The 24,043-nt window shown below is 36.6% G+C and overlaps 2 protein-coding genes across 2 annotated transcripts; one reads left to right on the top strand and one right to left on the bottom strand.

The window, feature by feature from the left end:
* The first annotated feature begins 12 nt into the window (after nucleotides 1–12).
* LOC145489722 (negative elongation factor B-like) lies at nucleotides 13–5,973 on the top strand. Its single transcript, XM_081468754.1, has 6 exons — nucleotides 13–889; nucleotides 1,388–1,490; nucleotides 2,164–2,259; nucleotides 2,427–2,650; nucleotides 3,136–3,415; nucleotides 4,549–5,973. Exons 1-6 carry the CDS (start codon nucleotides 15–17, stop codon nucleotides 4,708–4,710), a joined length of 1,740 nt encoding a protein of 579 aa, XP_081324880.1. The 5' UTR covers nucleotides 13–14; the 3' UTR covers nucleotides 4,711–5,973.
* A 1,127-nt stretch (nucleotides 5,974–7,100) lies between these two features.
* On the bottom strand, nucleotides 7,101–24,043 carry LOC145489730 (carboxyl-terminal PDZ ligand of neuronal nitric oxide synthase protein-like). The gene is made up of 9 exons (XM_081468767.1): nucleotides 23,671–24,043; nucleotides 23,326–23,397; nucleotides 21,172–21,285; nucleotides 20,332–20,381; nucleotides 19,288–19,390; nucleotides 18,246–18,360; nucleotides 17,686–17,750; nucleotides 16,374–16,589; nucleotides 7,101–10,743 (listed from the first exon to the last, which is right to left on the bottom strand). Exons 1-9 carry the CDS (start codon nucleotides 23,782–23,784, stop codon nucleotides 10,096–10,098), a joined length of 1,497 nt encoding a protein of 498 aa, XP_081324893.1. The 5' UTR covers nucleotides 23,785–24,043; the 3' UTR covers nucleotides 7,101–10,095.

Below are 24,043 nucleotides of genomic sequence, written 5' to 3'. Positions count from 1 at the left end.
CTCTTTTGATCATCATGGCCGGTTTTGATCAGGCAGGACTTCCTGGAACGGAGTTTATTTTACGCGGACTCAACACCGCTCAAGACTTCGAAGTTGTCAACTTCATAGAAAACTTTCAGCAGGAAAATAGTATTATGCTGCCTTCTCTGCAGCCTGCTTTGCCCTTCCTGGACCTTCATGACGTTCAAAGATTGCAATTCAACAGTTATGTGATGGAAAACTTGCGAGAAAAATTGCTGGAACAAGTAAAGCATTTGGAGGTGGAAAAACTTCACAGTCTGCTTGACCAGTGCTTTCCTTTTATCCACGTGGCTCATCTTAGGCCTGTTGTTATGGAAGTCATGAAATACCTTCCAAAAGTTCCTGAGGAATGCCTTGAACAACTTGCAAATGACCCTAAGCTGTACGAAGATTGTTCAATTGAAGTTAAAAGGCAGATATGGGTCAAGCACCATGCGTTGTTTGGGGATGCTGTTGGCCCACTTTTGAACCAATATGTAGAAGCAAAATACAGTGTTCTTTTCTCCACCGAACCTTTAAATTCACACACATTCTTTTCAGTGCCATCCAAAACAAGGCGGCAAAATGCAGTTGTACAGAGCTTAGCCAAGATGATTGGAAAGTCTCTGGAACTGTACAATCTTGTGTTGCAGTTCCTCAGAACACTGTTCCTAAGAACTAAAGAAGTTCATTACTGCACTCTTAGGTCAGAGCTGCTAATGGCAGTACATGATCTTGAAATTAAAGACATCAAGGACATCGATCCATGCCATAAATTTACCTGGTGTTTGGATGCTTGTATACGGGAAAAAGTGATTGAAGGAAAAAGGACAAAAGAATTGCAAGGATTTCTGGATCATGCCAAGCATAGTGAAGAACAGGTTCTTGGGTGAGGGTTTAATTTCTTTAAAATGAAAAACAGATTTGCATCACTGTCTTTGCAAGCTTATAGATTTCTGCTACATATACCTAAAATATTAATTAATGTATAGGTTGCGGCCTAAATTTGTCTTTTGTTTGAAAAGTTTCAGGCAAATTTTATTTTTAGTTTCCTTTGTCTTACATGTATATGATATACCTGTCAAAGACCATAAAAATCAAATTGGCATTTAACTTTCCAAACAAAAACAAATTTAAGCCACAACGTTGTGTGCAGAACTATAATATTTAAAGCAGTGCAGATCTGAATTATTCAGTTGGCTGGTAGCTGAAGTACTGCCATGAGTTGAAAAGTCATTGAAAGAGTAACTGTGTGTCAGTTAGAGGGGGACAAAACTTATGAAAAAATTAGTTAATTCAAATATTAATGTCCAGAACAGCTAATATTATTGATATAATTTTCATATAAAGTTATTTGAGGAAGCTCAATGGCGTGTTGTCTTTACAGAGATATTGCAATGATTTTGTGTGACCCATTTGCCATCAACACAGTGTCCAAAAGTGTTATCAAACTCCTTCTGAGACTTGTCAACACAGAGTCCTTGCCAAAGGTGAGTTTCCCTGTAATACAGTGTATTTAAATTATAATCATGTGTTAGAATACATGCGCCTTAATCCCTTTGATTCCAAAGGGCTAACAATTATTGTAATTAATTTTTGAAAGCAATAAAAAATAGTACAATTATTAGAAAATTCTAAGGATGTTTATTGAACTCTAGTGAATTTAAATTTTTCTGATTACAAGTACACAACTAATAGAATTGTTAAATACATCACTATTTCAATACAGACAGTTGAAATTGCTGTTTTTGCGACTGAATGAGCAAAAAAATATAAGAATATTAATTTTCACACCAAAAAATTATTTTCATGGAATGGTATCGGTGAAGACCAGATGAAAGCTTGAAGCATGACTTGTATTGGTTTAAAAGAAAATTAATGAGAAACTATTTCAAACTTAGCCCAACAGCTGTAACAGAAATGGTAATTTTGGAGACATTCTTCTACACTCTGGCTATAAAAAAATCATAGTAAGAAAAGCATTTCTTGAGCCAAACTGCTCCCCTTTCTTCAATTTTATCTGAAAAGAACACCTGCTGACCATGTTTCACTTGATGATGTTTTTAACACTGAAGAGGACACCAATATCTAGTGGTAGCATTATGAATTTGAAATATGCTGCCATATTCTGCCACTGACAATGATTTGCATTAAATATTTCAGTCCTGTCCAGATGTGAGTTTCCTCTTACGAGTGTTAAACCTTGGTGTCAGTGCTTGGGAGATGATAAGTAATCAACATTTTACTGAAGTAGCATTGGTATGTTTGAGTTATCTGTTTTCACTACTTATGATACTCATACCTAGTGTTTTCCTGAACAGACTATTACAATTACATACGTGTAGTAACTTCAGTGTAATGGAAGGACAGCTAGCATGGGCTTTATTTTACGACTTACTATTCTTTTATCTTTTGATGCATTTTAGGGTGGTGAGCTGATTCACAAGTTTCTTCCATTACTGATGTCTCTGATGGTAGACAGCAGTCTTCACTCACTGGGCAATAAACTTGTTGACAAGGACGACACTGGTGGTGATGTTGAGGGTCCCATACAGTTCATTGATTATTTTGTAGAGATCACCTCATCAAACTCGGTAGCCTTCACTCTTTCATGGTGTTATCTTCTCCATGTTATCAAGCAAAAGGACAGGTAAATATACAAGTTTAGGTCTTATGAAAGAACTGTAATATTTTCATAAGATTTGGTGAAAGCACAAGTAACAATCTGCCAAAACCTTCATTCAATAAGGAAGAATTAAAAAATGTAGTACCCTGCAGTTAAGTGAAATTCACTGTAGCCTAAGTTACAAAATGTCTCCTTTCCCAGAAAATTCTGGGTGTGCCCTTTGTTTGATTCATTATTCCAGAATAGAGTAAATGTAGTAACCATAAATGTACATTCAATTGGGTTGCTATTTCAGTTCAAGAATAATATGTGGAATACATCCTAATACTGTACTGAAATTGTGAGCAGAACACTTGAAAAATCAAAATTTCATGTCAATTTTCAGAAGTTTACCGAAAATGTAATTTTGATTTTGCAATGCATCTTAGAGGCCATAATTTGTTTAACACCTTGAAAATAATGAGAAAGTAATAAAATTTTAATTCTTTGTTTTGTTCATGTTAAAACAGACAAACTTTTGTTGCGATCTTGCCTTGGTTTGTCAACACATGTCAAGAGCGTGCATTAGATGAGGTCTCCCTTCACACTCTGATCAGCTCACTGGCTGCTTGGCAAGATGAGTTTTCTCAACCTGAATTTTGTGACCTGGTCTTTGACCAATTTTTGCTACCCTTGGTGTCACACCCAAGTGTGTTACGTCACACCCTTCGGCTTTTGTGGTACGTCCTTCCAAAAGTGGACCCTCAGAAGGTGGTACATGTTTTGACTGCAGCACAACCATCTAGTGAGGTATGTGTGCATAACAGAACAGCAAAATACCGTCATTAACGAAACTGCAGTTGGTTTAAGGAAGTCTGTATCATTAAGTTGTGCTAGAATTACTCAGACATTGGTATTTTCCAGTCTTTGGAACTGGCAATATCTTGTTCAGTGGGAATTTGGCCCAATGACATTGTTAAAGGATGCAAAGTTAGTTGAGGCACTGTTGTTAGGTAGCATACACAGTGTTGTTTGGCTTTCTTTGCTTTGAGAGAGCCTAGAAACTAAAAGGATTTAAATATGAAAAAAGGAAGTGAATCATTCATACTGTAAATATTGTTGCTCGTACTTAGTACTCTTTACGTAGATCAGATGTCAACTTGAAACAGCGATGCAGGATTGGATGAAAATGAAAATCTTAAAGAAAGAAAATTAATCATACACATTTTAAAGGTAGCAGGGCTTTGCAATCAATGTTGGGAAGAGCCTGGATATCAGCAGAGTATGGGAGTGAAAATACAAAGTTCTTTTAGCATACCTCGTGATTTCATCCTTGTTTGTTTGGTTTCTTTTGGCAGTATTATCCTAATGGTTCTTGGGGTGCAGAGGTGGAGAAAATACATACCTCTTACTAACCTCGTTTTCTCGGTCCCTACTGTAAGTTACGGATCCTCGTTTTTTTCCCCTTCGATTTATGGCCCAAGCACGAAGTGTAAGGCCATAAATCGAGGGGGGAAAAACGAGGATCCATAACTTACAGTAGGGACCGAGAAAACGAGGTTAGTAAGATATTTATTATATCTCTACTGTGTGTCTGACGGGCTCAGGAACGATTTCTATTCACAAGGAATGGCTTCAAATTTCTGACGAACCTTGAAAGCAAAATGAGTCAATTTGAAATCGTTTTTTAGTCGCTAGCACTCTTTAATACACAACTTAGAGTAAAAGAAAGTTTTAAACTTTTACTTGCTATAAAAGTTGGAACACTTGGCGATAAATAACAAAACAGTTTTGCAACAAAACCAACTTTAAATTTTAGTGGGCTGTACAAGAGAGTACGGCCCGCTAAATTGACCAATCAGAGCACGCGTACTAACTAAGAGATATTAATAATAAATATAAAGTAGCAACTAATTGCAAATTATTTCCCATTTTAATTCTAGCACAACGAAGCCATTCATGACCTCCATGCAACGTTAATTGAACGTGTAGCAAGCACCAGTGCTCTGACTCCTGGCTCATCATCAGAAGAACAGCCTTCTTCAGCGTCATCTCTTTCCTCATCACACAGTCCTCTGGAGTACATTCAGCCTGCCAGTACATAGTCACTAAGATGAAGAGCTCTACACTCTGACCAGAACTTTCCATGTGTCAACTTGACAATACAGAAAGAATTTGGTAGATTTTATCACTCTACCACAACAAGCTGCTATCAAAGCCATTCCTGAGTGCAAGTCGCCAAAGTAATTTAACTTGATTTCATGTTCAAAAACATAATGTACCTGCAAAGTTTAAAGTCTACATGTAGGGTTAAAGAAATCTACATTTATAAATGAATCAGTCAGTTTTTTATATTTTTTTAATAGGAAATGACTAGATTAATGAATAGACAAGTACAAAATAATTGTGCCATGTATTTGGCACAGCAACCTAAAGACAAGTTATGTACTTTCAGGGACTACAATGTATGTAACAAGATCTTGCTTGTGTGCCTAGGAGATATTTAGTAGCTACATTACAGTGAATTTATATCATTGAGCATATACATGTATCACTTACCCAATTGATATTTTTGCTAATCTATTTTTAGTCAAGACAATGAACAGGAAGACCTTATAGCTGCATTCAGCCTCTATGGATAAAAAGAGCAATAAATCAAACATACAGGGTTAAACTCAAAGACTTGCCTTTATGATAAAAATTCCCCACCCATGGTATTTTGGCCACATACAAAATTACCTTTATATTGAATCAAACCAGAACATGGTAGCTTACCAAGATAGAAAAACAGGAAAGAGATAATAGCAAACCATAAAGAAAAGGTGATGGTTAGGGATGGAAAAGATTAACGCATATTACAAACAACAAACTTGAAACGTTTAGGCTAACCTTTTCAAGATGCCTAAACTGTGACATAGCTCCTTTAACTTTGCAGTTCAATCTTTTTTATCCGTCTTCATGTTTTTTCAGGGTTGTCAAGTTAAGTGAGGATGAGTGAAAACATAATTTAACTATTGCTTCATTGTTTTACACCAACACTATCAAGGATTCTTGACTTAAGGTAGTTATCAAAATAAACCAAACACCCTTTCAAAAAGCTAGATCCTGACTCTACCTTGATTATATTTTGTTAACTGATAGGCCTTGTGCTAATATGATTTATAAAAAAAAGACGGCCTTCAAGTTTATTAAATAAATGCACTTATTTATTTTGTACAGTAAGGAACTTGCTAAATTACCAGAGCATCCAAACAGAAATAAATTTGATCCATAGTTGCTCTGTTAAACACAGTATATGCAATGAAAAATAAAGTTAACAAAGCTTTCAATAAAGTAGCATTTGCCATTTGATTGATTCTTAATAAGTGTACTCTGAGTTTCACAGACAAGCACACAGAGACTTTGGAAAACAATACAGTCATGCAATGGAAGGGATCCATGGACTAATCTGTAAATAAATCTGGACAAAAAGAGCAAATACTTAGGAGTCCTCTTTTCCTTTCAGACTTCAGAGACAAAAAGCAGGAAAAAGAGATGGCACCTGTACAGATTGTGTGTGCTTTACTTTGTTCTGTCAGATGCTATATCCACATGGATACCCCTTTTGCAAAAACAAGCTTGCAGCCAGGATATGATCAAGCACTTGAATTTCTTGTGATATTTCCAAATCATTCGCTTATGGTGATTTAGAATTCCCCCAATGTTTTTCATCTTCTCACTCCTGACAACACAAATGTGCTGCAGTTTACAAGGAGAATTTGTGCATTGGTTTTGTGAAATTTGAAGGATTACACTGGCACATAAGAAATCAGCCATTTGTCAAAATCATCCATGGGAATCCAGGATGACGAAGTAAACCTGACAAAAATTGAAGTAATGCAAGTTTACAACGAACTCTTCACACCTTACTTGTAAACTTTCATCTCTTCAATTTTTGCAGGGGTTACTTTGTCCAACCCCAACTGCCCCTGGGTTTCCGAGGATGGGGTTCTTCCCACCTTACTGGTAAACTTTTGTAGTTAATTGAAGTTTTGCAGTGTTTACTTCGTCCCACCCTAACTAACTGCCCCTGGGTCTTAGAGGATACTGTCACAATAAATAAAAGAGGAAATGAAACTGATGCCTAAATAAGAGAAAATACTTTGCCAGAAAACAGGCAAAAGGCAATTTTCCATTGAAATTAAAGTAGCATTTTGGTAAACATGTTCCATTTGGTAGTGTGGCAAGAAGATATCAGAGTGTGGGCTGAACAGGTTACCTCGCCTGTCACCCATAAATACATACTGACTACAGGCAGAATTTGGCTCACTGTTTTATGGGTGTGCTTTACGATTAGTCTAAGGGTGCATTTCTTTGGGGTGATCTGGATCAGGATCAGTGATCCAAGATCACTCAGATCATGGCGCATCAAAGGAACCGAAGAATCCACTCTGGTCATGGATTCATCAGTTCCTTTGATGAACTATGATTCGAGTGCTCTTGGATCACTGATCCTGATCCAGATCACCCCAAAGGCACCCTAAGCAAGAAATCTGGTTTCCTGAAAATAAACTATTCAGCTTAACAGTGATAGTAGTTGACACCACACCAAATGCTACATAAACACAAATACAGGCAGTCTCCATTGGTGTTTATTTTCATTTATGTTATATTATGCAGTGCTCTTGATTAGCCATCCAAAAATTACAATGTGTTGTTCCAAAATATATCCATGCCCTCCTCATGGACAATTTTTGAACCCTCCCCACCCCTCCAGAAATTCCAGTTATGCTTCACCCTTTCCTTTAAAAAATTTAAGGTTTGGAGACCACTCCACACCTCAATTTCCAATGACCTTCCACGCCAGGGTAGGTATGAATATTTTTTGGCACCACACAAATTGAGTAAGCTACTGTCTAAAATCAATACCCTCTCGCTGGAATTTCACAAGCTAAAGTTGTGTCAAAAAATGTATATATTAAATTGTGTGATCAAACTTGGCACCAGCAGATGATCCAATTAAATACTAAGGGTTTCCACAGACTAGACACTTAGTTGTCAGCAACTATTTGTCATCTGAGGCCTTGTGCGCCACTCTGGCACAAGAAGTTAGGTGAAGGTGAACTAAATGTTATCATTTGTGTCCTATGTGAACATTTCACAGATTATGGTTTTAGTTGTCAATGTCTAAGTCGGGTCAGTGAGACCATGGAAACTAATGTTCACTAGGCATGCTGAAAACACAATACGCATCAAAAAACCACTGACAATGCAGTTTTGATAGTTGTCAACTACTAAACCAATGATTCCCACACATGGGAAAATTTCACAATGTAGATGTCAGCAACTAAAGCAGATTCCTTTCTTGAAAAGGGAAACCGCTTAATTGTCCATAGCTAAAAATCTAGTGTTTAGTTGTCGACAACTCCTCCCACACACTACCTTTTTTTTTTTTACTTTTCAATAATTTAGTTGTTGATAACAAATAGTTATTGACAACTTAGTGTTTAGTCTGTGGAGGCCCTAACAAAGCTTAATAGCACTATTTCAATATTCTTACCTGAAAGATTACAGCACAATCCAATTTTTCTTTTTTTTTTCTCTTTTTAGTAGAAAATAGTTTTAAAAGTTAAAATTTAAGGACTAGCTTTGCTATAAATTTTTTCCAACTTATTGTAAGATATTGCGATAAAAGTGTTGAGAAACCTGTGACAAATGTCTGAATATGTTGAGTAAACTAAAAATTGAATTACTTTTGCAATCATTGTCAAGTTGTATATTTTATGGAATTAACAAAGCAGCAGCCTGCCTAGCAACTGTTTCCATTTGAAGAGTGTGAAAGGTACATAAATGCTCAAAGCCCGCCCTGCACCATTTTCTTTTTGTTTACTGAATCTCGAGCCCCATGTTTCCAAACACCTCTGGTATTCTAAGAAAGGAAATGACTGCTAGGCTGCTAGATTTTAATATCTAACAATAAAGGGAGTGAATGTTTGCAAAAACATGAATGGCTGTGTACTTCTTGAATGTACATCATGTGGTAAAAAAGTGTATTTAACCCAACCCTTGACCTTCTAGTGTAAACAAACAAACAAACCTCTTGAATTAACTTAGCCCTGGAAAAATTGTAAAGCTTTCATTTGATCAGCCAGTCAAGATAGTTCTGTTTCAACCACAAATTCTTATGCTAAATGAATCTTGGAGTTAAAGGGTATTGAAGCACATCAGTAATGTAAAGTATCACTGAATGATCAACATTTGTGGTGAAAACATGTAAAAAGTATAATTCAAGGGAAAATAGTGTCTACCCACCTATATATGCACTACATATTCAGTACTCATAATGTTCCAACAAATTTGTGAGAAACATGCTTCCTAGATGTAAAAAGATTGATAAAAACTGGATTGCATCATTTTGTAAGCTGTACAAATAGAACTTATTCAGACCTTAAAAATAAAAATGATGGATATACTAGCAAAACTTTTTAGCAATTATATATATATTCTATACACTGCAATGATTCTGCAGGTGTTATGTACAATCAATTGAAAAATATTAATACAAAATTAGTGCATAAAAATTGGATTCCTATTAACATTGACCTTGCCTAAATATTTTTGCTACCACGGTAGAAAAATTTTAAAATTATCAAGTTCCCTAGTTTTTCTCTTGTGAGCTCCCTCAAATGGGGCACTATCACAATGATTTTGCTTCATTTTTGGTTGAGTGTCACCAATTAGTTTTGTCCATACACAAAAGCACCTAGAACACCAAAGTGAAAATATTAACAAGAGTTTTTGAATGGAGTGTAAACAAATGACTTTTGAATTTGAAAGCATTGATCTGCCATAGGTTCTCAATTAATGTGAGATTGAAGCCATCAATACATGCGTAAATCATGATAACACCCCTTTTAGACCATTGATGTACTTAAACAAAACTAGATTATTAATAAGGTCCCTCGATGCAAACATTGTCTTCTGAATTTTGACTTTTGAAAGCCATGCTCATAATAGTGCTCCTGTAATATATAAGAATGGAAATGAAGTGAGTTTTTCATGGCTTTCCAACAGACCATGACAACCAAGATTTTGTTTTTTCGTTTTTATAAAGTTAACATGGTATAGAAAAACAAAACTTGAACACAGTGGCCTGAAGTGTATGACATGGTGTGTGAAAACAATTCAACGTTTATTATATGGCCTGTGTTTGTTACCAATATAACACACACTCTGATAATTTGGCTAACTCTAGGGCATTATTCTCCCATAATTCCCACAGGCCACCTATGCCTGTGAAGAAAAAGCAAAAAGCCATGCAACAAACAACTTATTAACCTCCAACATTCGGTCTTTATGGGAAAATCTCAAACCTTGGTATTGCCATATTGACCTGGTTATCACTCAGTCAATATGGCAAGGTTTGGTTTGACATTTTTCCATTAAGACCTCACTCTTGGTTAATGAGTTAAGTTAATAATACTCAGTCTAGGAGACTAGAAAATATTATGTTAAGAGTTGCCATTTAAAACTGGTGATTTCACACTGTTGTTTTGAGGCAAAGATGTATTAGCTCGACTATTAACTCCACTGAATTGTGTTAAACTTCCATTACTGGCTGAAGTACCTCTTCCAGGTTCAGAGTTTGAAGAATTGTCAAACACAAACTGAAGAAACTGTTGAGGGAATGGCTCATGCCTTGGTTCAACCATTTCAAGATCAGAGGCACTCAAGTCAACAAGGGTAGGAAGTGGACTGCTTTCAGCTACTGCACCATTGCGGAGAAATGATTCTGCACTTGCAACTTTACTGCTTGACTGCAATGAAGAAATGCTGCCGTCTAGAGCTTCCATTTCACTTCGATGAGACATCACTGGGCTTGGGGTAACAGCAGGAGGAGGGATTGTGGGGAATACCGGTTCACCAAGAAGCTGGCGCTTTGATACAGCCGCTCCTGATGTGTTGCTGTCCTTGATGGGAGATGAACCCACAAATAAGGATGCTTGTGAGTGCATCTTTCCATCCATGTCAAGGCTAAGGCTAACACCAGAATCAACATGACCACGCATTTGGTTCTGCATAGTCTGAACTTGATCAACCAGTTGTGTTATTGTTGCTATCAAGTCTTTATTTTGCTTAAGCACTTGATCTAATTGACTCTGAAAACAAAATCCCAAGCTAATTAATACCACATAGACCAGAAAAATGTCAAGAAATTACCAACAACATCTACTGTACCAGCAGAAATGTCAAGATTACAATTAAAGAGATTCTTTACTGTGATGATCTCTCCAAGTTCTCGAAACAACTCTCTATTTTAATACCAAATATGTAATTCCAGAAAATATATGCATCCCCCAAGGAAGGGACTTTTTCTAAGATCCCCCACCCCTCTGGAAATTCCAATTTATTAAGCTTCAAGCTAATTTTTGGCAGACTGACTTGTTTTGACAATGTAAAGCATCATTGTGTAATTGCTTTAGTTGATTTGCACTTCGTTTTCAAGAAATAACGTATGCAAAATACTCAGTTTTCCAAGGGTATCTTGTGTTGAGCGAAAAACAAAAGAAACCTTTTGTTTTGCTAAACGATGAAGTCACCAAAGCGTGGCATTTGCCACTAGTTTTATTAGTCATATAATTACGCTATTCTCTTACTGCTGCTTTGTTAGCGAAAGCGAATAAGGCGCTGAACTGGCCGGATTCGAGTTTGTTTTGTCGTGACACCAGTTCGATGTGAGGTTGGTCGATTTTTTTTTTCGGTCTATTTCTCTACTTCTTTCAAAAATCAAAACATCTATTTTAAAAAAAAAAAACGTGCTGTCAAAGCTGCTAAAAGTAACCGTTTAAGTTTGCACCGCGTCAAAATCCACCTTCAAAGGATTTGCTCCAAAAGATGCTGCTCAGACAACTGAGTTTTTTTGCATACATTATTTCTCAAAAATGAAGCGCAAATCATTGAACAAAAACAATTGAAAGGCCGCGTGCAAGAACGTCCCCTAGATTTTTCGGCCATTTTTGAAAGTGCTTAAAACTAGCTGCATTTTGGCATGTGGGCTTCGTTTCACCTGAGAAACATTGCTCTGAAGTTTTTTTCGCTGGGTTGCTTTTCGTTCTCGAGAAATAACGTATGCAAAAAAGGCACACAGGTTGGAAAAACCGAGTGGTTATTGCATACGCAATATCTCGAGAACGAAGCAAACTTTAGCGCGAAAACTACGGGACATTGCTTAACATACCTGAACGAAACTGCATGCGAAATTTGGAGCGTTTTCGACAAAGTTCACCTTTGATTAAAATACCTGACGCCCTTTTCCCGCCGAGTCCTTCAAATAAACGAAGCCGGGCCTTTGTTATGATAAACAGAGCAGATCGTTTGTTATAATAGCCAAGCCAAGCCTTTGTTATAAGTCGAAGTCTCGCCTCGGTTTATTATAACAAAGGATCGGCCTGCCGCGACCGCAAGGACTTTGATTTTACTTAGAAACCAGCAAAATGTCAATTTCACACAGCTTATAATAAGCTCAAATTTGTTGATTTCAGGTCAAAAGTGCTTAAAATGTTGACTCATGTTAACGCCCGACGGCAAGGATGTTGATTTCTCTTAGAAAGCAGCAAAATGTCAATTTTACGCAACGTAAAAGCTCAAAAATGTCGATTTCAGGTCTAAATAGGTAAAAATGCTGATTTCACGTTAACGCGTGGTGGCAAGGATGTTGATTTCACTTAGAAAACAGCAAAATGTTAATTTCACGCAACTTATAAGCTAAAAATTGTTAATTTCAGGTCTAAACAGGTAAAAATGCCGATTTTACGTTAACGCGTGATGGCAAGGATGTTGATTTCACTTAGGAAACAGCAAAATGTTGATTTCACGCTGCGTATAAGCTCAAAAATGTTGATTTCAGGTCTAAATAGGTAAAAATGCTGATTTCATGTTAACGCGTGATGGCAAGGATGTTGATTTCACTTAGAAAACAGCAAAATGTTAATTTCACGCAACTTATAAGCTAAAAATTGTTAATTTCAGGTCTAAACAGGTAAAAATGCTGATTTTACGTTAACGCGTGATGGCAAGGATGTTGATTTCACTTAGGAGACAGCAAAATGTTGATTTCACGCTGCGTATAAGCTCAAAAATGTTGATTTCAGGTCTAAATAGGTAAAAATGCTGATTTCATGTTAACGCGTGATGGCAAGGATGTTGATTTCACTTAGGAGACAGCAAAATGTTGATTTCACGCTGCATATAAGCTCAAAAATGTTGATTTCAGGTCTAAATAGGTAAAAATGCTGATTTCATGTTAACGCGTGATGGCAAGGATGTTGATTTCACTTAGGAAACAGCAAAATGTTGATTTCACGCTGCGTATAAGCTCAAAAATGTTGATTTCAGGTCTAAATAGGTAAAAATGCTGATTTCATGTTAACGCGTGATGGCAAGGATGTTGATTTCACTTAGGAGACAGCAAAATGTTGATTTCACGCTGCGTATAAGCTCAAAAATGTTGATTTCAGGTCTAAATAGGTAAAAATGCTGATTTCATGTTAACGCGTGATGGCAAGGATGTTGATTTCACTTAGAAAACAGCAAAATGTTAATTTCATGCAACTTATAAGCTAAAAATTGTCGATCTCAGGTCTAAATAGGTAAAAATGCTGATTTCACGTTAACGCGTGACGGCAAGGATGTTGATTTCACTTAGAAAACAGCAAACTGTTAATTTCACGCAACTTATAAGCTAAAAACTGTCAATCTCAGGTCTAAATAGGTAAAAATGCTGATTTCACGTTAACGCGTGACGGCAAGGATGTTGATTTCACTTAGAAAACAGCAAAATGTTAATTTCACGCAACTTATAAGCTAAAAATTGTTAATTTCAGGTCTAAACAGGTAAAAATGCTGATTTTACGTTAACGCGTGACGGCAAGGATGTTGATTTCACTTAGGAAACAGCAAAATGTTGATTTCACGCTGCGTATAAGCTCAAAAATGTTGATTTCAGGTCTAAATAGGTAAAAATGCTGATTTCACGTTGACGCATGACGGCAAGGATGTTGATTTCACTTAGAAAACAGCAAAATGTTAATTTCACGCAACTTATAAGCTAAAAATTGTTAATTTCAGGTCTAAACAGGTAAAAATGCTGATTTTACGTTAACGCGTGATGGCAAGGATGTTGATTTCACTTAGGAAACAGCAAAATGTTGATTTCACGCTGCGTATAAGCTCAAAAATGTTGATTTCAGGTCTAAATAGGTAAAAATGCTGATTTCATGTTAACGCGTGATGGCAAGGATGTTGATTTCACTTAGGAGACAGCAAAATGTTGATTTCACGCTGCGTATAAGCTCAAAAATGTTGATTTCAGGTCTAAATAGGTAAAAATGCTGATTTCATGTTAACGCGTGATGGCAAGGATGTTGATTTCACTTAGAAAACAGCAAAATGTTAATTTCACGCAACTTATAAGCTAAAAATTGTCGATCTCAGGTCTAAATAGGTAAAAATGCTGATTTCACGTTAACGCGTGACGGCAAGGATGTTGATTTCACTTAGAAAACAGCAAACTGTTAATTTCACGCAACTTATAAGCTAAAAACTGTCAATCTCAGGTCTAAATAGGTAAAAATGCTGATTTCACGTTAACGCGTGACGGCAAGGATGTTGATTTCACTTAGAAAACAGCAAAATGTTAATTTCACGCAACTTATAAGCTAAAAATTGTTAATTTCAGGTCTAAACAGGTAAAAATGCTGATTTTACGTTAACGCGTGACGGCAAGGATGTTGATTTCACTTAGGAAACAGCAAAATGTTGATTTCACGCTGCGTATAAGCTCAAAAATGTTGATTTCAGGTCTAAATAGGTAAAAATGCTGATTTCACGTTGATGCATGACGGCAAGGATGTTGATTTCACTTAGAAAACAGCAAACTGTTAATTTCACGCAACTTATAAGCTAAAAATTGTCAATCTCAGGTCTAAATAGGTAAAAATGCTGATTTCACGTTAACGCGTGACGGCAAGGATGTTGATTTCACTTAGAAAACAGCAAAATGTTAATTTCACGCAACTTATAAGCTAAAAATTGTTAATTTCAGGTCTAAACAGGTAAAAATGCTGATTTTACATTAACGCGTGACGGCAAGGATGTTGATTTCACTTAGGAAACAGCAAAATGTTGATTTCACGCTGCGTATAAGCTCAAAAATGTTGATTTCAGGTCTAAATAGGTAAAAATGCTGATTTCACGTTGACGCATGACGGCAAGGATGTTGATTTCACTTAGAAAACAGCAAAATGTTAATTTCACGCAACTTATAAGCTAAAAATTGTTAATTTCAGGTCTAAACAGGTAAAAATGTTGATTTCACGTAATGCGTGACGGAAAGGATGTTGATTTCACTTGGAAAACAGCAAAATGTCAATTTCACGCAACGTATAAGCTCAAAAATGTTGATTTCAGGTTTAAATAGGTAAAATATGGCGGCTGGAAAATAGTGTTAACATCTGGAACTTACTTTGGTTATCTGGGACAATGATTATCTGCACTGAACAAATAAACATCAAATAAGCACTTTTCTAAATACAGCAATGTCTTAAATGGCTAAAAATCACGAGATAAATACATATTTTTCGACAAACGTGATCATAGCTTTATGTCACGCACCACCTAACAGATTAACAAATTAACCCGTCTGCGCAACGTACGAAACAATCTAGTTACCAGTTCGAGAAACGCGAGCAGAACGTGATCGCAATGCATGCCGGGAAGGGTCTTTACACCTCGTGCGCGGGAAAACATGGCGGTTGATACAAGAGAAATTTTATCAGTCAAAAACCAGTTCTCGCTTTCCAAACTTTGACACTAGCAACGCTTGGCAAATGGGCCACAACTCACGAGAGGGTATTTTTCTTGGGCAAGAACTGCTCTTGGACTTTGCTGCCTGGCTCAATCTGACTTCGAACGCTGATAATACGATTACGGTATATCAGCTACCTTCGAAGTTTCAGAACACATTTTGATTCTTTAAAACGTGCTGATGACTTACGGGTTTATCGAGGCTTTATGATGCCTCTCAACCACCAGGCAGGCACACAAGGTACTTTAACACTATGCTTAAGATATTAGTTGACAGAGCTCTAATGCAGCACATCTCTTTTTCGTTCGATGGTGTTTCGTTTGCCGCTCGATCGATTCACGTGTTGTGTTTACGTCACAATAACCGATGTAAACAATCTGTTCCCAGATTTCCGCTCTATATACTATTTTCCTTTGACTTTAAGGCAGCTAAGATGCAGTGGAATACACTATAAACAGTCTGCCTGTTTGCTGTTCAACAAAATAATAAGGTTTCTTTTGTTTTTTGTTCAACAAAAGATCTCCAAAAGATGCTGCTTGGAAAACTGAGCTTTTTGCATACGTTATTTCTTGAGAACGAAGAGCGCCCCAGCCAAAAAAAATCCAGAGCAATGTTTCTCAGGTACAACGAAGCCTACATGCCAAAATTCAGCTATTTTTGAACACTTTCAAAATGGCCAAAAAGTCTAGGGGACGTTCTTGTACGCGGCCTTTCAATTATGCAACGATGCTTTTCATGTCAAAACAAGTCAGTCTGCCAAAAATTAGCTCGATCCTGCAAAAAATAAAAATCGGCCCAAGATGCTATATATGCCCTTTTTGCACGAAAGCCTTCAATTATAATTATAATAGCAGAAAAATTCTGGCTTGTGTTAACTAGGACACTGATTTAAAAGAACAGAGAGCAGCAAATGTGTTACTACACCTGTAGAAGCTGCCTTGCAGCAGCCTCACTATCAAGCTGCTGTGTTAAAAGCTTAATCTGTGCCTGGGCTGCCTGTGTCTCTTGTCGTTGATGGTCTAGCTGTTGTTGATAAATTTGACATAACTGTTGAATTGTTAAGGGTGCAATGCCAGGATCAGCATCAGGCTGGCCGTCCTTACTGGTCCATATACCTGTAACATCTGACGAGAAATTTGTCTACAGTAGGAACAAATTAAACCACATTTATTTATTAACATTATCAAATACACCATGTACAATTATTAACTTACAAAGGAAATCAACAAACAGCACACTCACTGAAAGTGTGAATAAACCATTTTTTTCACTCAAATCAAATACAGACAAAAGATTTTTGGAGTAATCAGGCTTACACTTACTATGTTTGATTTACAATCAAACTTACAATCAAATCAAATCCTCAAATTATTTTACAGTGGTACTATGATCAAATTTTTACCCCTTGATTTTTTAAATGTATCACATAGAATTCCCTGAAAGAACAAAAACACCATTTACCGTTTTCAAATATCTGCATTAATTCCGGAAATATTTAAGTTTGAAAAATGTGTAAAACATGCAAATGAGATGAATGATGACGTCATACATGTACACTCGACCCAATATTATATTAAGTATATAAATAGAGCAATTTGCAGCAAAATCCATTGAAACTTGGTAGGCTAATAGTTCTACAGGAAACACACCTACAGCTATAAAAAAAATTCTGTTCCCATGGCAACTCACTCTTTTCCAGTCCCCACCCACTTGATCTTAATATGCCAGTGATTTTCAGCTTGAAAAACATTAAACGAAGCCACGAACTCAAGCTAACATATTTATATGCTTGCTGGATCGTGCATATGACACACCATTAGCAAATATCGAAATGGATCGCCAAAGGTGGCCAGAAAAGCCTTTAATATTGGGGAGGCCTGGAACCCAGTGTGCTGCCATGGTAACAAAACTGTTAAGCTCATATAATTGTGGAGCACATTTAGTAGAGTCTTATTGCAAAGAAACAAACATTTCTGATACAAATTGGCTGAGATACCTTTCTTCATCATATTTGATCAAAATTTGGTTGAGTGTATGACGTGATCATTTGGCTAATTTGCATATTTTAAAAACTTGAATATCTCAGGAACGAAAAGAGACATTTGAAAATAGTAAACAGCATTTTTCTTCTCATACAGACTACTTGTTTATGTTTTAAAATGGCTTAGATAGGAGACATGCAATTTTCATCATAGTACCACTTTAATTAGCTATATTTTCCCATCAGTTTAAATACCTGCCCACCAGCAGGTTTTATCACTTCTGTCTCCATGGGTGCATCAGTTTTTGCTCCATCAACTTCTAGACATTGTAAGCAAAAATACAATGATTTGCATAGGTTTTATTAAGACTGATATTTGATTCAAATTAAAAGTGAAGTGAACTGACTAATTTGTACATCATCTCTTTAGCAATTTACACTCATTATTGCCATGGTCTGGAAATAGTTTGTCCAGCAAGGTTTACATGTATATTTGATGAAGAATCTACCTACATGTAGTTACCTGGTTGTGTACTAAACAAATTTCAGATTTATAGCCTGTGACCACAGACCAATGCCAGTGTTGTTTCTCTCAGAGGCAATGAGAAGATTGAAGATCACTTTTGCCTCAAAAACTTCATTTTCTTTACTCAACAAATAATTCTGTATTCTGCATTTTTTCGAGACCAAGTCTCTTGATTTACATAATCTACAACATTTCTCAGCTTGGTTTTCTTTCCTTGTAAACAAATAAAATGATTCCAACCACACATAAAAAATGAAATTCTTTGGCTTATTTGTTTGTTCTTATTTACCTTGAGTGTTTTGTTCAGTCTTCACGTTATTATCTTCCTCCGTTTGGCTTAAAGTTCTCTTATGACACACCTCAAAAGCTTGACCAACCGTCCTTACAATATGTACAGCATCTGCCTAAATAAGACATAATCATACGTTTTGCAGGTTCAATTGCTTTCAAGTTATAAATGTTTCACCTCAAGACAACACTCTTAAAATCACATATTAACAGGGCATAGGAGAAGACTGAAGGAGAAGGCAAGTTTTTTTAGTGCATTTCCTGGTTGAAGTGATGAAAAGATGAAACAATAGTCTGACTACCTATAACCTGTAAATGATCTAAAAAGTCAATCTGCATGCACCACTGCAATCCATATGACTGTACAATTAAATAAGGCAAATTTGCAATAAGCTTTACACTGGCTGGCCACCTTCTCAGAAAATGTAATTTACAATTTTTGATTTACCATGATAAATGGATTATTGACTAAATGTGAGGTCACGATGGCTGGATTTTGGCCAAGTTCCAGCCATCTTGACCAAACAAGCTTGGTCAATAAAGGATTTATTGTATGGCTTTCAGGGAAATTTTTCTTGTGGGACATGGTGGGTAGTCCCAAGCAGACAAGATATCGTCATCTTGCCTGCTCAGGTAGCCAATCACAGTGCAGGATTTGGTTCATCTTGCCCGCTCATGGCGCTAGCCATATAATAAGACTAAGTAACACAGATTTACAAATTACCGGTAAATTAATTAAGTACACAGTTACTGCTATGGGACTTTAATTTCCATCCAAGGCTCACAGGTCACAAAAAAAACTGAGTAAGTGATTATTTAATTACTTAGTTGCCACAAATTTCTCTAAGGGTGTAGTGAAAGTAGTTCAATCTGTACATTGAAAGAATACATCTCTGAAAATTCTAATTTCCTGTTCTTATCTATGAAGCATTTTAATTGATAATCTAGGTAAACAAAATTCACTGCTGGTGACAACTCTGATAAATTCTAGAACCATAAGGAATATTCAAAAAAAACTTGCTTGCTTGATGGATTAACTGTACCTTATTACTTGCTTTGAATACACTACATTTAAAAATGTCATCATCTTTGGAAATAAAACTAAAGATCTGCAAATCCTGAGAGTCGTGTGACACATAAAAGATTCTAGAATGCAACAAAATAAAATTGTTCATAATAAAATCAATATACAATCACTCAAGTCTGGACTATCAAGGAGTGATAACATCATTACTGCCATTTATTCATGCTGTAATAGAGAACAATCATAATAACAAGGGGTGGGGGGTTCAAACTTGGTTGGAGAACACAACATCTCAGCTGCTTACTGCTGAAGTCTTAACGTGATGGTTACAACTAGCAGTAGGCGTTGGATATTATCCATTGCATGCACACATGCCATGCTTGCAGCATTAAGCCATCACGGCCGCAGTATTGGCTGCGTCCTTGAAAGGCAGAGAGACTCACTGTGGCTCATGGGTTTGTCAGTATGCCAGAAAATATTCATACCCCTCTTTCCCCTCCCCCCCCCCCCCACACACACACACACTACCCCACCACAGAGGGGTTTTTTGTTTGAATCTCTAATCTCTCTGGAAATTCCAGTTTTTGATCATACTTTCCTTTACAAATTTTGGCTTTTGATACGCTCCCCCTTGGAATTTCCAACAACACTCTTTAGGGTGGGTAGGGATATTTTCTGGAACCTGCCAAAGTGACGACATCATGACACAAATACACCCATTATGGATACTTCTCAATTCTTCTACATGAGCTCTAATTCTTTCAAATGGATAAAAGGCTGCCAATTAAATTTCTGTGGATTAAAAGGAATGGGGATGGTGGTAAAAACCCCAGAAGGTGAGAGAAGGCGATCACGTGGAGGAGAACTGTCGAGACTGAGCGAAAAGATCTGGGCTGGACAAGCTGGAATGAGGTAAAACAGGAAGTGAAAGACCATGATAGATGGAAGTTGTTGCTGTGTAGCCTTATGCTCCACTCACAGGAGTAAAGAGGATGAGTGAGTGAGTGATGACAATTAAAAAGGGTTAAAATAAACCACACGCAATATGATTATTTTAAGTCACCTGTTTATAGGATAATGCATAACTTCTGTTTCCACAAAGTCTTTCTTTTTCTGAAACAAAGTTATCAAAGGTAAAGTATTTGATTTCTTGTGATAATAACTGCTTTGCATTTTCTATTACATGTAAGTACTGGGTAGGAAATCAAGACCTTCTTTGTATCATATACTCTGCAGTACATAGATTGAATACACATTACTGTAAATATCAAATCAGAAATTAAAGTACACTGTAGTAGCCTATCGCTAGTAACTAATCATAAATCTTTGGATGTCTTTAGAAATCTTCTTCTTCTGAAATGATCAGAAAATTGTTTGAATGTTTGAATGACCTTAGGAAATTATATGTAATCTTCATAAATACATGCAGTTGCAAGTCATTGGGAATAGCTGTTAATCTCTGGAGAAACATTGTAACATACATGTATCCTGAATCTCTCAGCTACCTTGCTGCCTCAATGTAGTTGAAATACCCATTCAGACAATCTGCCATTTTACAGTTGTGTGCTTAGTTACCTGGCCTGTGAATGCAAGCGAGCCTGGTGGTGACCTTGCTTTGATACAGACCTCTTTGCTTTTCTCATTTAAATGCAAACTAGTTAGCATAAGAACAACTTGATTTACACGTCAACAAAAGCAGTAAGGTCTTAATTTATCAAAACAAGGTCACCTGCAGCCTCGCCGCCATTCAAAGGCCAGGTCACTAAAGAGAAAACTGTAAAATGGTCTATTTGTCTACATGCAAGGTTGGCACTAAGCAAACTACATGAAATGCAGCTTGTTAGCCATGCCATTAGTACACACAATCACTGCACATGCATAACTAACTGAAAAAGAAAATTACATGGTGTGTGATCCAGCCACGCTTCACATCTTCCTTGTGAACAACCTTTATTCCACTCACAGACACTGATAATTCTGTCCGTGTTTTCTTGGTTCCATAAACTTTGTGTTCATACTGCAATTAAATAAAATATTGAAAAATTATATTGGCCTTAATCTGTTTCTGTCTGCATGTACTTCTTTCCTTTAAATGGGCATGGAAATAAATATGCAGAGATAAGACAAGTATACCGATGAGCTTTCAGTTTTGGTCATGACTGCCTATATTACTGAGTAAAATTTTGTAGGAAATCCCCTACACATGTACACAAAAACAGAAAACACTTACAACTAACATTTTGATAATTTGATCGGTAAATTCCTTTTAATTACTACAATTCAACAGTGAAATGTCCAGTATACTTTGTGCAAGAACTGCACTTCACTTAAATTGGTAGAATGTAAAATAAAAAGTTCATAGTTGACTTTATGTACATGTATATGTAGTGGATGTCATAAAAAGGGTGCAAATTAAACATAAATTTATCAACAGCCCCACTGCATAGCCGATGAACTGATCAGAGGGGTGCATAGTTGTACCAAGAACAAATCCAGTTAGTGCCAGGATGGAAAATTTGAAAAGAACTGTGCAGATACATTGTATCCTAAACAACTTGACCACATCACCTGCTGTAAGCAATAGGTCAAATTCAATATATTAAAATTCTTACATGGTAAGATTTTGGATTTCAGAGTTTTGGATTTCCAAGGATTTGGCCAAGCTTCTACATTTTGTTTTGTTTGACTTCGTAAGATCAAGTCTTTTATGGGAATTACCAGACAAAGGAATCTTAGGATATTTACAATTTTGGGTAGGGAGCCTTGAAGCTGTGGAACATGGAACATGGAACATGGACCGTTCATATTAAATTATCCAAGTGTGGTTTTCATTCTTTGAATCAACTTTTGAAAGTTACAATGGATAACACAATTCTTTAGCCATGTACTTCTAACTTCCAATTCTACCAAATGACAGCCAAGCTGGGAAAGGTGAGGAATTCAATCACTTTTTTTTTACTTTAAGTTCCTCTAAGAAACCATCACTCATTAAATTTACTTTGTTCCAGCCACTTCAGGAGAAAAGAACTTAATTCTGAAATAGCGGTTAACAAACAGTAAGGGTCAGGCAAAATGGTCCTTCCAAAAACAGGCATTTCACAGAATGGTAATCAAATTTCACAGATCTCATAGTCTCTATTTTATTCACTTGTAAGCCATCTTGGTGTCTCAGTTTTTTTAAGGCTAACTTAGTCTCAGTCTCACAGTCAAATATTATAGACTTATAGACTTAAATCTAGCTAGCTCCTGAGGTCTCGAATTTACAAGTAGTCAACCCGTACAGATACCTGTACAAGGACCCATTGAGAGCATCACGTCTTACGTGAAAAAGAATCGCTAGATACAGCTGGGATTTGATATGGTTCAGTGATAACAAAATTCAGTTGAAACTTGAAAACAGAGCATCAAAACTACTCGAGGACTCCAACTTTAAAATGTTATTCTCACTTACAAGACCTACAACGTATTTGGACTAACACGCTTGTTACAAACTATTTTGCACAAAAACTAGCTATATATAGTGTGTTATATAATTTAGCCTACAGACCCCTGCAGATAGAAATGACCCGAGGCTATCTATCGGAGGCATAATATTCTGTTTGTGAAAGAAGGTCGACTTTAAAATTAAAATGTTTAATTAATAGTCCTATTTAGCCAATGAAAATAATTCATTGTCGGGATGATTGTTTGACAAATTACGTTTAGAAAAACCGGAATTCATAACTTTGCATAATTGCATGAAAGCATCGTTACCAAGAGTGTTTACGAACGTCAGAACTCTGAGAACATATGTCAAGGGCTTTATTTGAAGTGATAATTTCTAAGGCTACAGGAGTGACTGCTCGTTCTTGCAAGGTTCAATTTAAGCTTATAGTAAGCGTAATTCGAAATAACAACAAGTTGCTTGATTCTGCATTATAAATTAAGTCGCCTTGAGACAACAACTTGCGATAAAGCTAAACGAATACAATATATCAGGAATACATTAGCAAAGAATTATTAACAAGTTCTGGAATGACTCTCTGTTTAGTTTAGTCAAGATATTTTCCCACAGTACCCGTATTCGTCGCATTGAAGAGACAATTTCAGCTCGGCTGCTTGGTTTCTGAATTTCCTTCGTCCCAATATACTGTTAAGAGAGAATAAAAGAAGGCAAATATGTATAATTCACACCTTCCTCGCAGCTTTAAAACATAAACATCTGTTCGTCACGAACACTGAAAATAAAACACAATTAGCCTAATCACAACGTACCACTCAAAAACTAACGGAAAAGTGATTCCGTGAAGCCTCCAGCACAAACGATACCCTTAACTGATCGCACTAAACAACACATTTTAAATTAGCTATTTGGTGGGACAAAAGGCAAAATGCACAAGCTGGCTTCATGTATCGGTGGTACCTTAACTCTGAAGACAATCCCATGTTCGAAGGCATCCTCGTTGTGTACGGGAGACTTGCTGTCATAAGCTTCTTCAACCAGGTCGTACTCATTCCTTCGTAGTTTTCCCGGCATTTTTAGTTACGATTAATTCACCGATCATTCGTCTTCCTTATCATAAAGGCGCCGCAAACCATATAATACAGCCCTGGCACCACTGAAAGCATAAACACAACGAACGATAACATTTGTGGTTTGCATGCATCAAGTGATGCTTCGGCGCCCGTCGGCTCTTCGGTGTAAAATTTCGGCGTTACGAAAATGTTACGACTTTGTACCGAAATAAAACCGCGGGACTACGGCTTAATTTATTTTCCCTTTTATGATCTTTTAT

This window comes from Orbicella franksi, chromosome 1 (genome assembly GCF_964199315.1).
Source record: "Orbicella franksi chromosome 1, jaOrbFran1.1, whole genome shotgun sequence".
Lineage (NCBI taxonomy): Eukaryota > Metazoa > Cnidaria > Anthozoa > Scleractinia > Merulinidae > Orbicella > Orbicella franksi.
Note: the sequence above shows the minus strand (reverse complement) of the source record. Positions and strands in the feature narration are given on the sequence as shown.

Bases quoted from the DNA above. Each gene is read 5' to 3' on its own strand.
- LOC145489722 (XM_081468754.1), top strand. From the start codon at position 15: ATGGCCGGTTTTGATCAGGCAGGACTTCCTGGAACGGAGTTTATTTTA. The intron at 1,491-2,163 runs GTGAGTTTCCCT...TAAATATTTCAG, and splicing joins ACACAGAGTCCTTGCCAAAG to TCCTGTCCAGATGTGAGTTT. The intron at 3,416-4,548 runs GTATGTGTGCAT...TTTTAATTCTAG, and splicing joins CAGCACAACCATCTAGTGAG to CACAACGAAGCCATTCATGA.
- LOC145489730 (XM_081468767.1), bottom strand. From the start codon at position 23,784: ATGCCGGGAAAACTACGAAGGAATGAGTACGACCTGGTTGAAGAAGCT. The intron at 20,382-21,171 runs GTAATTTTCTTT...ACTTTGTTTCAG, and splicing joins GTGGCTGGATCACACACCAT to AAAAAGAAAGACTTTGTGGA. The intron at 19,391-20,331 runs GTGACTTAAAAT...GTTGCATTCTAG, and splicing joins ATGCATTATCCTATAAACAG to AATCTTTTATGTGTCACACG.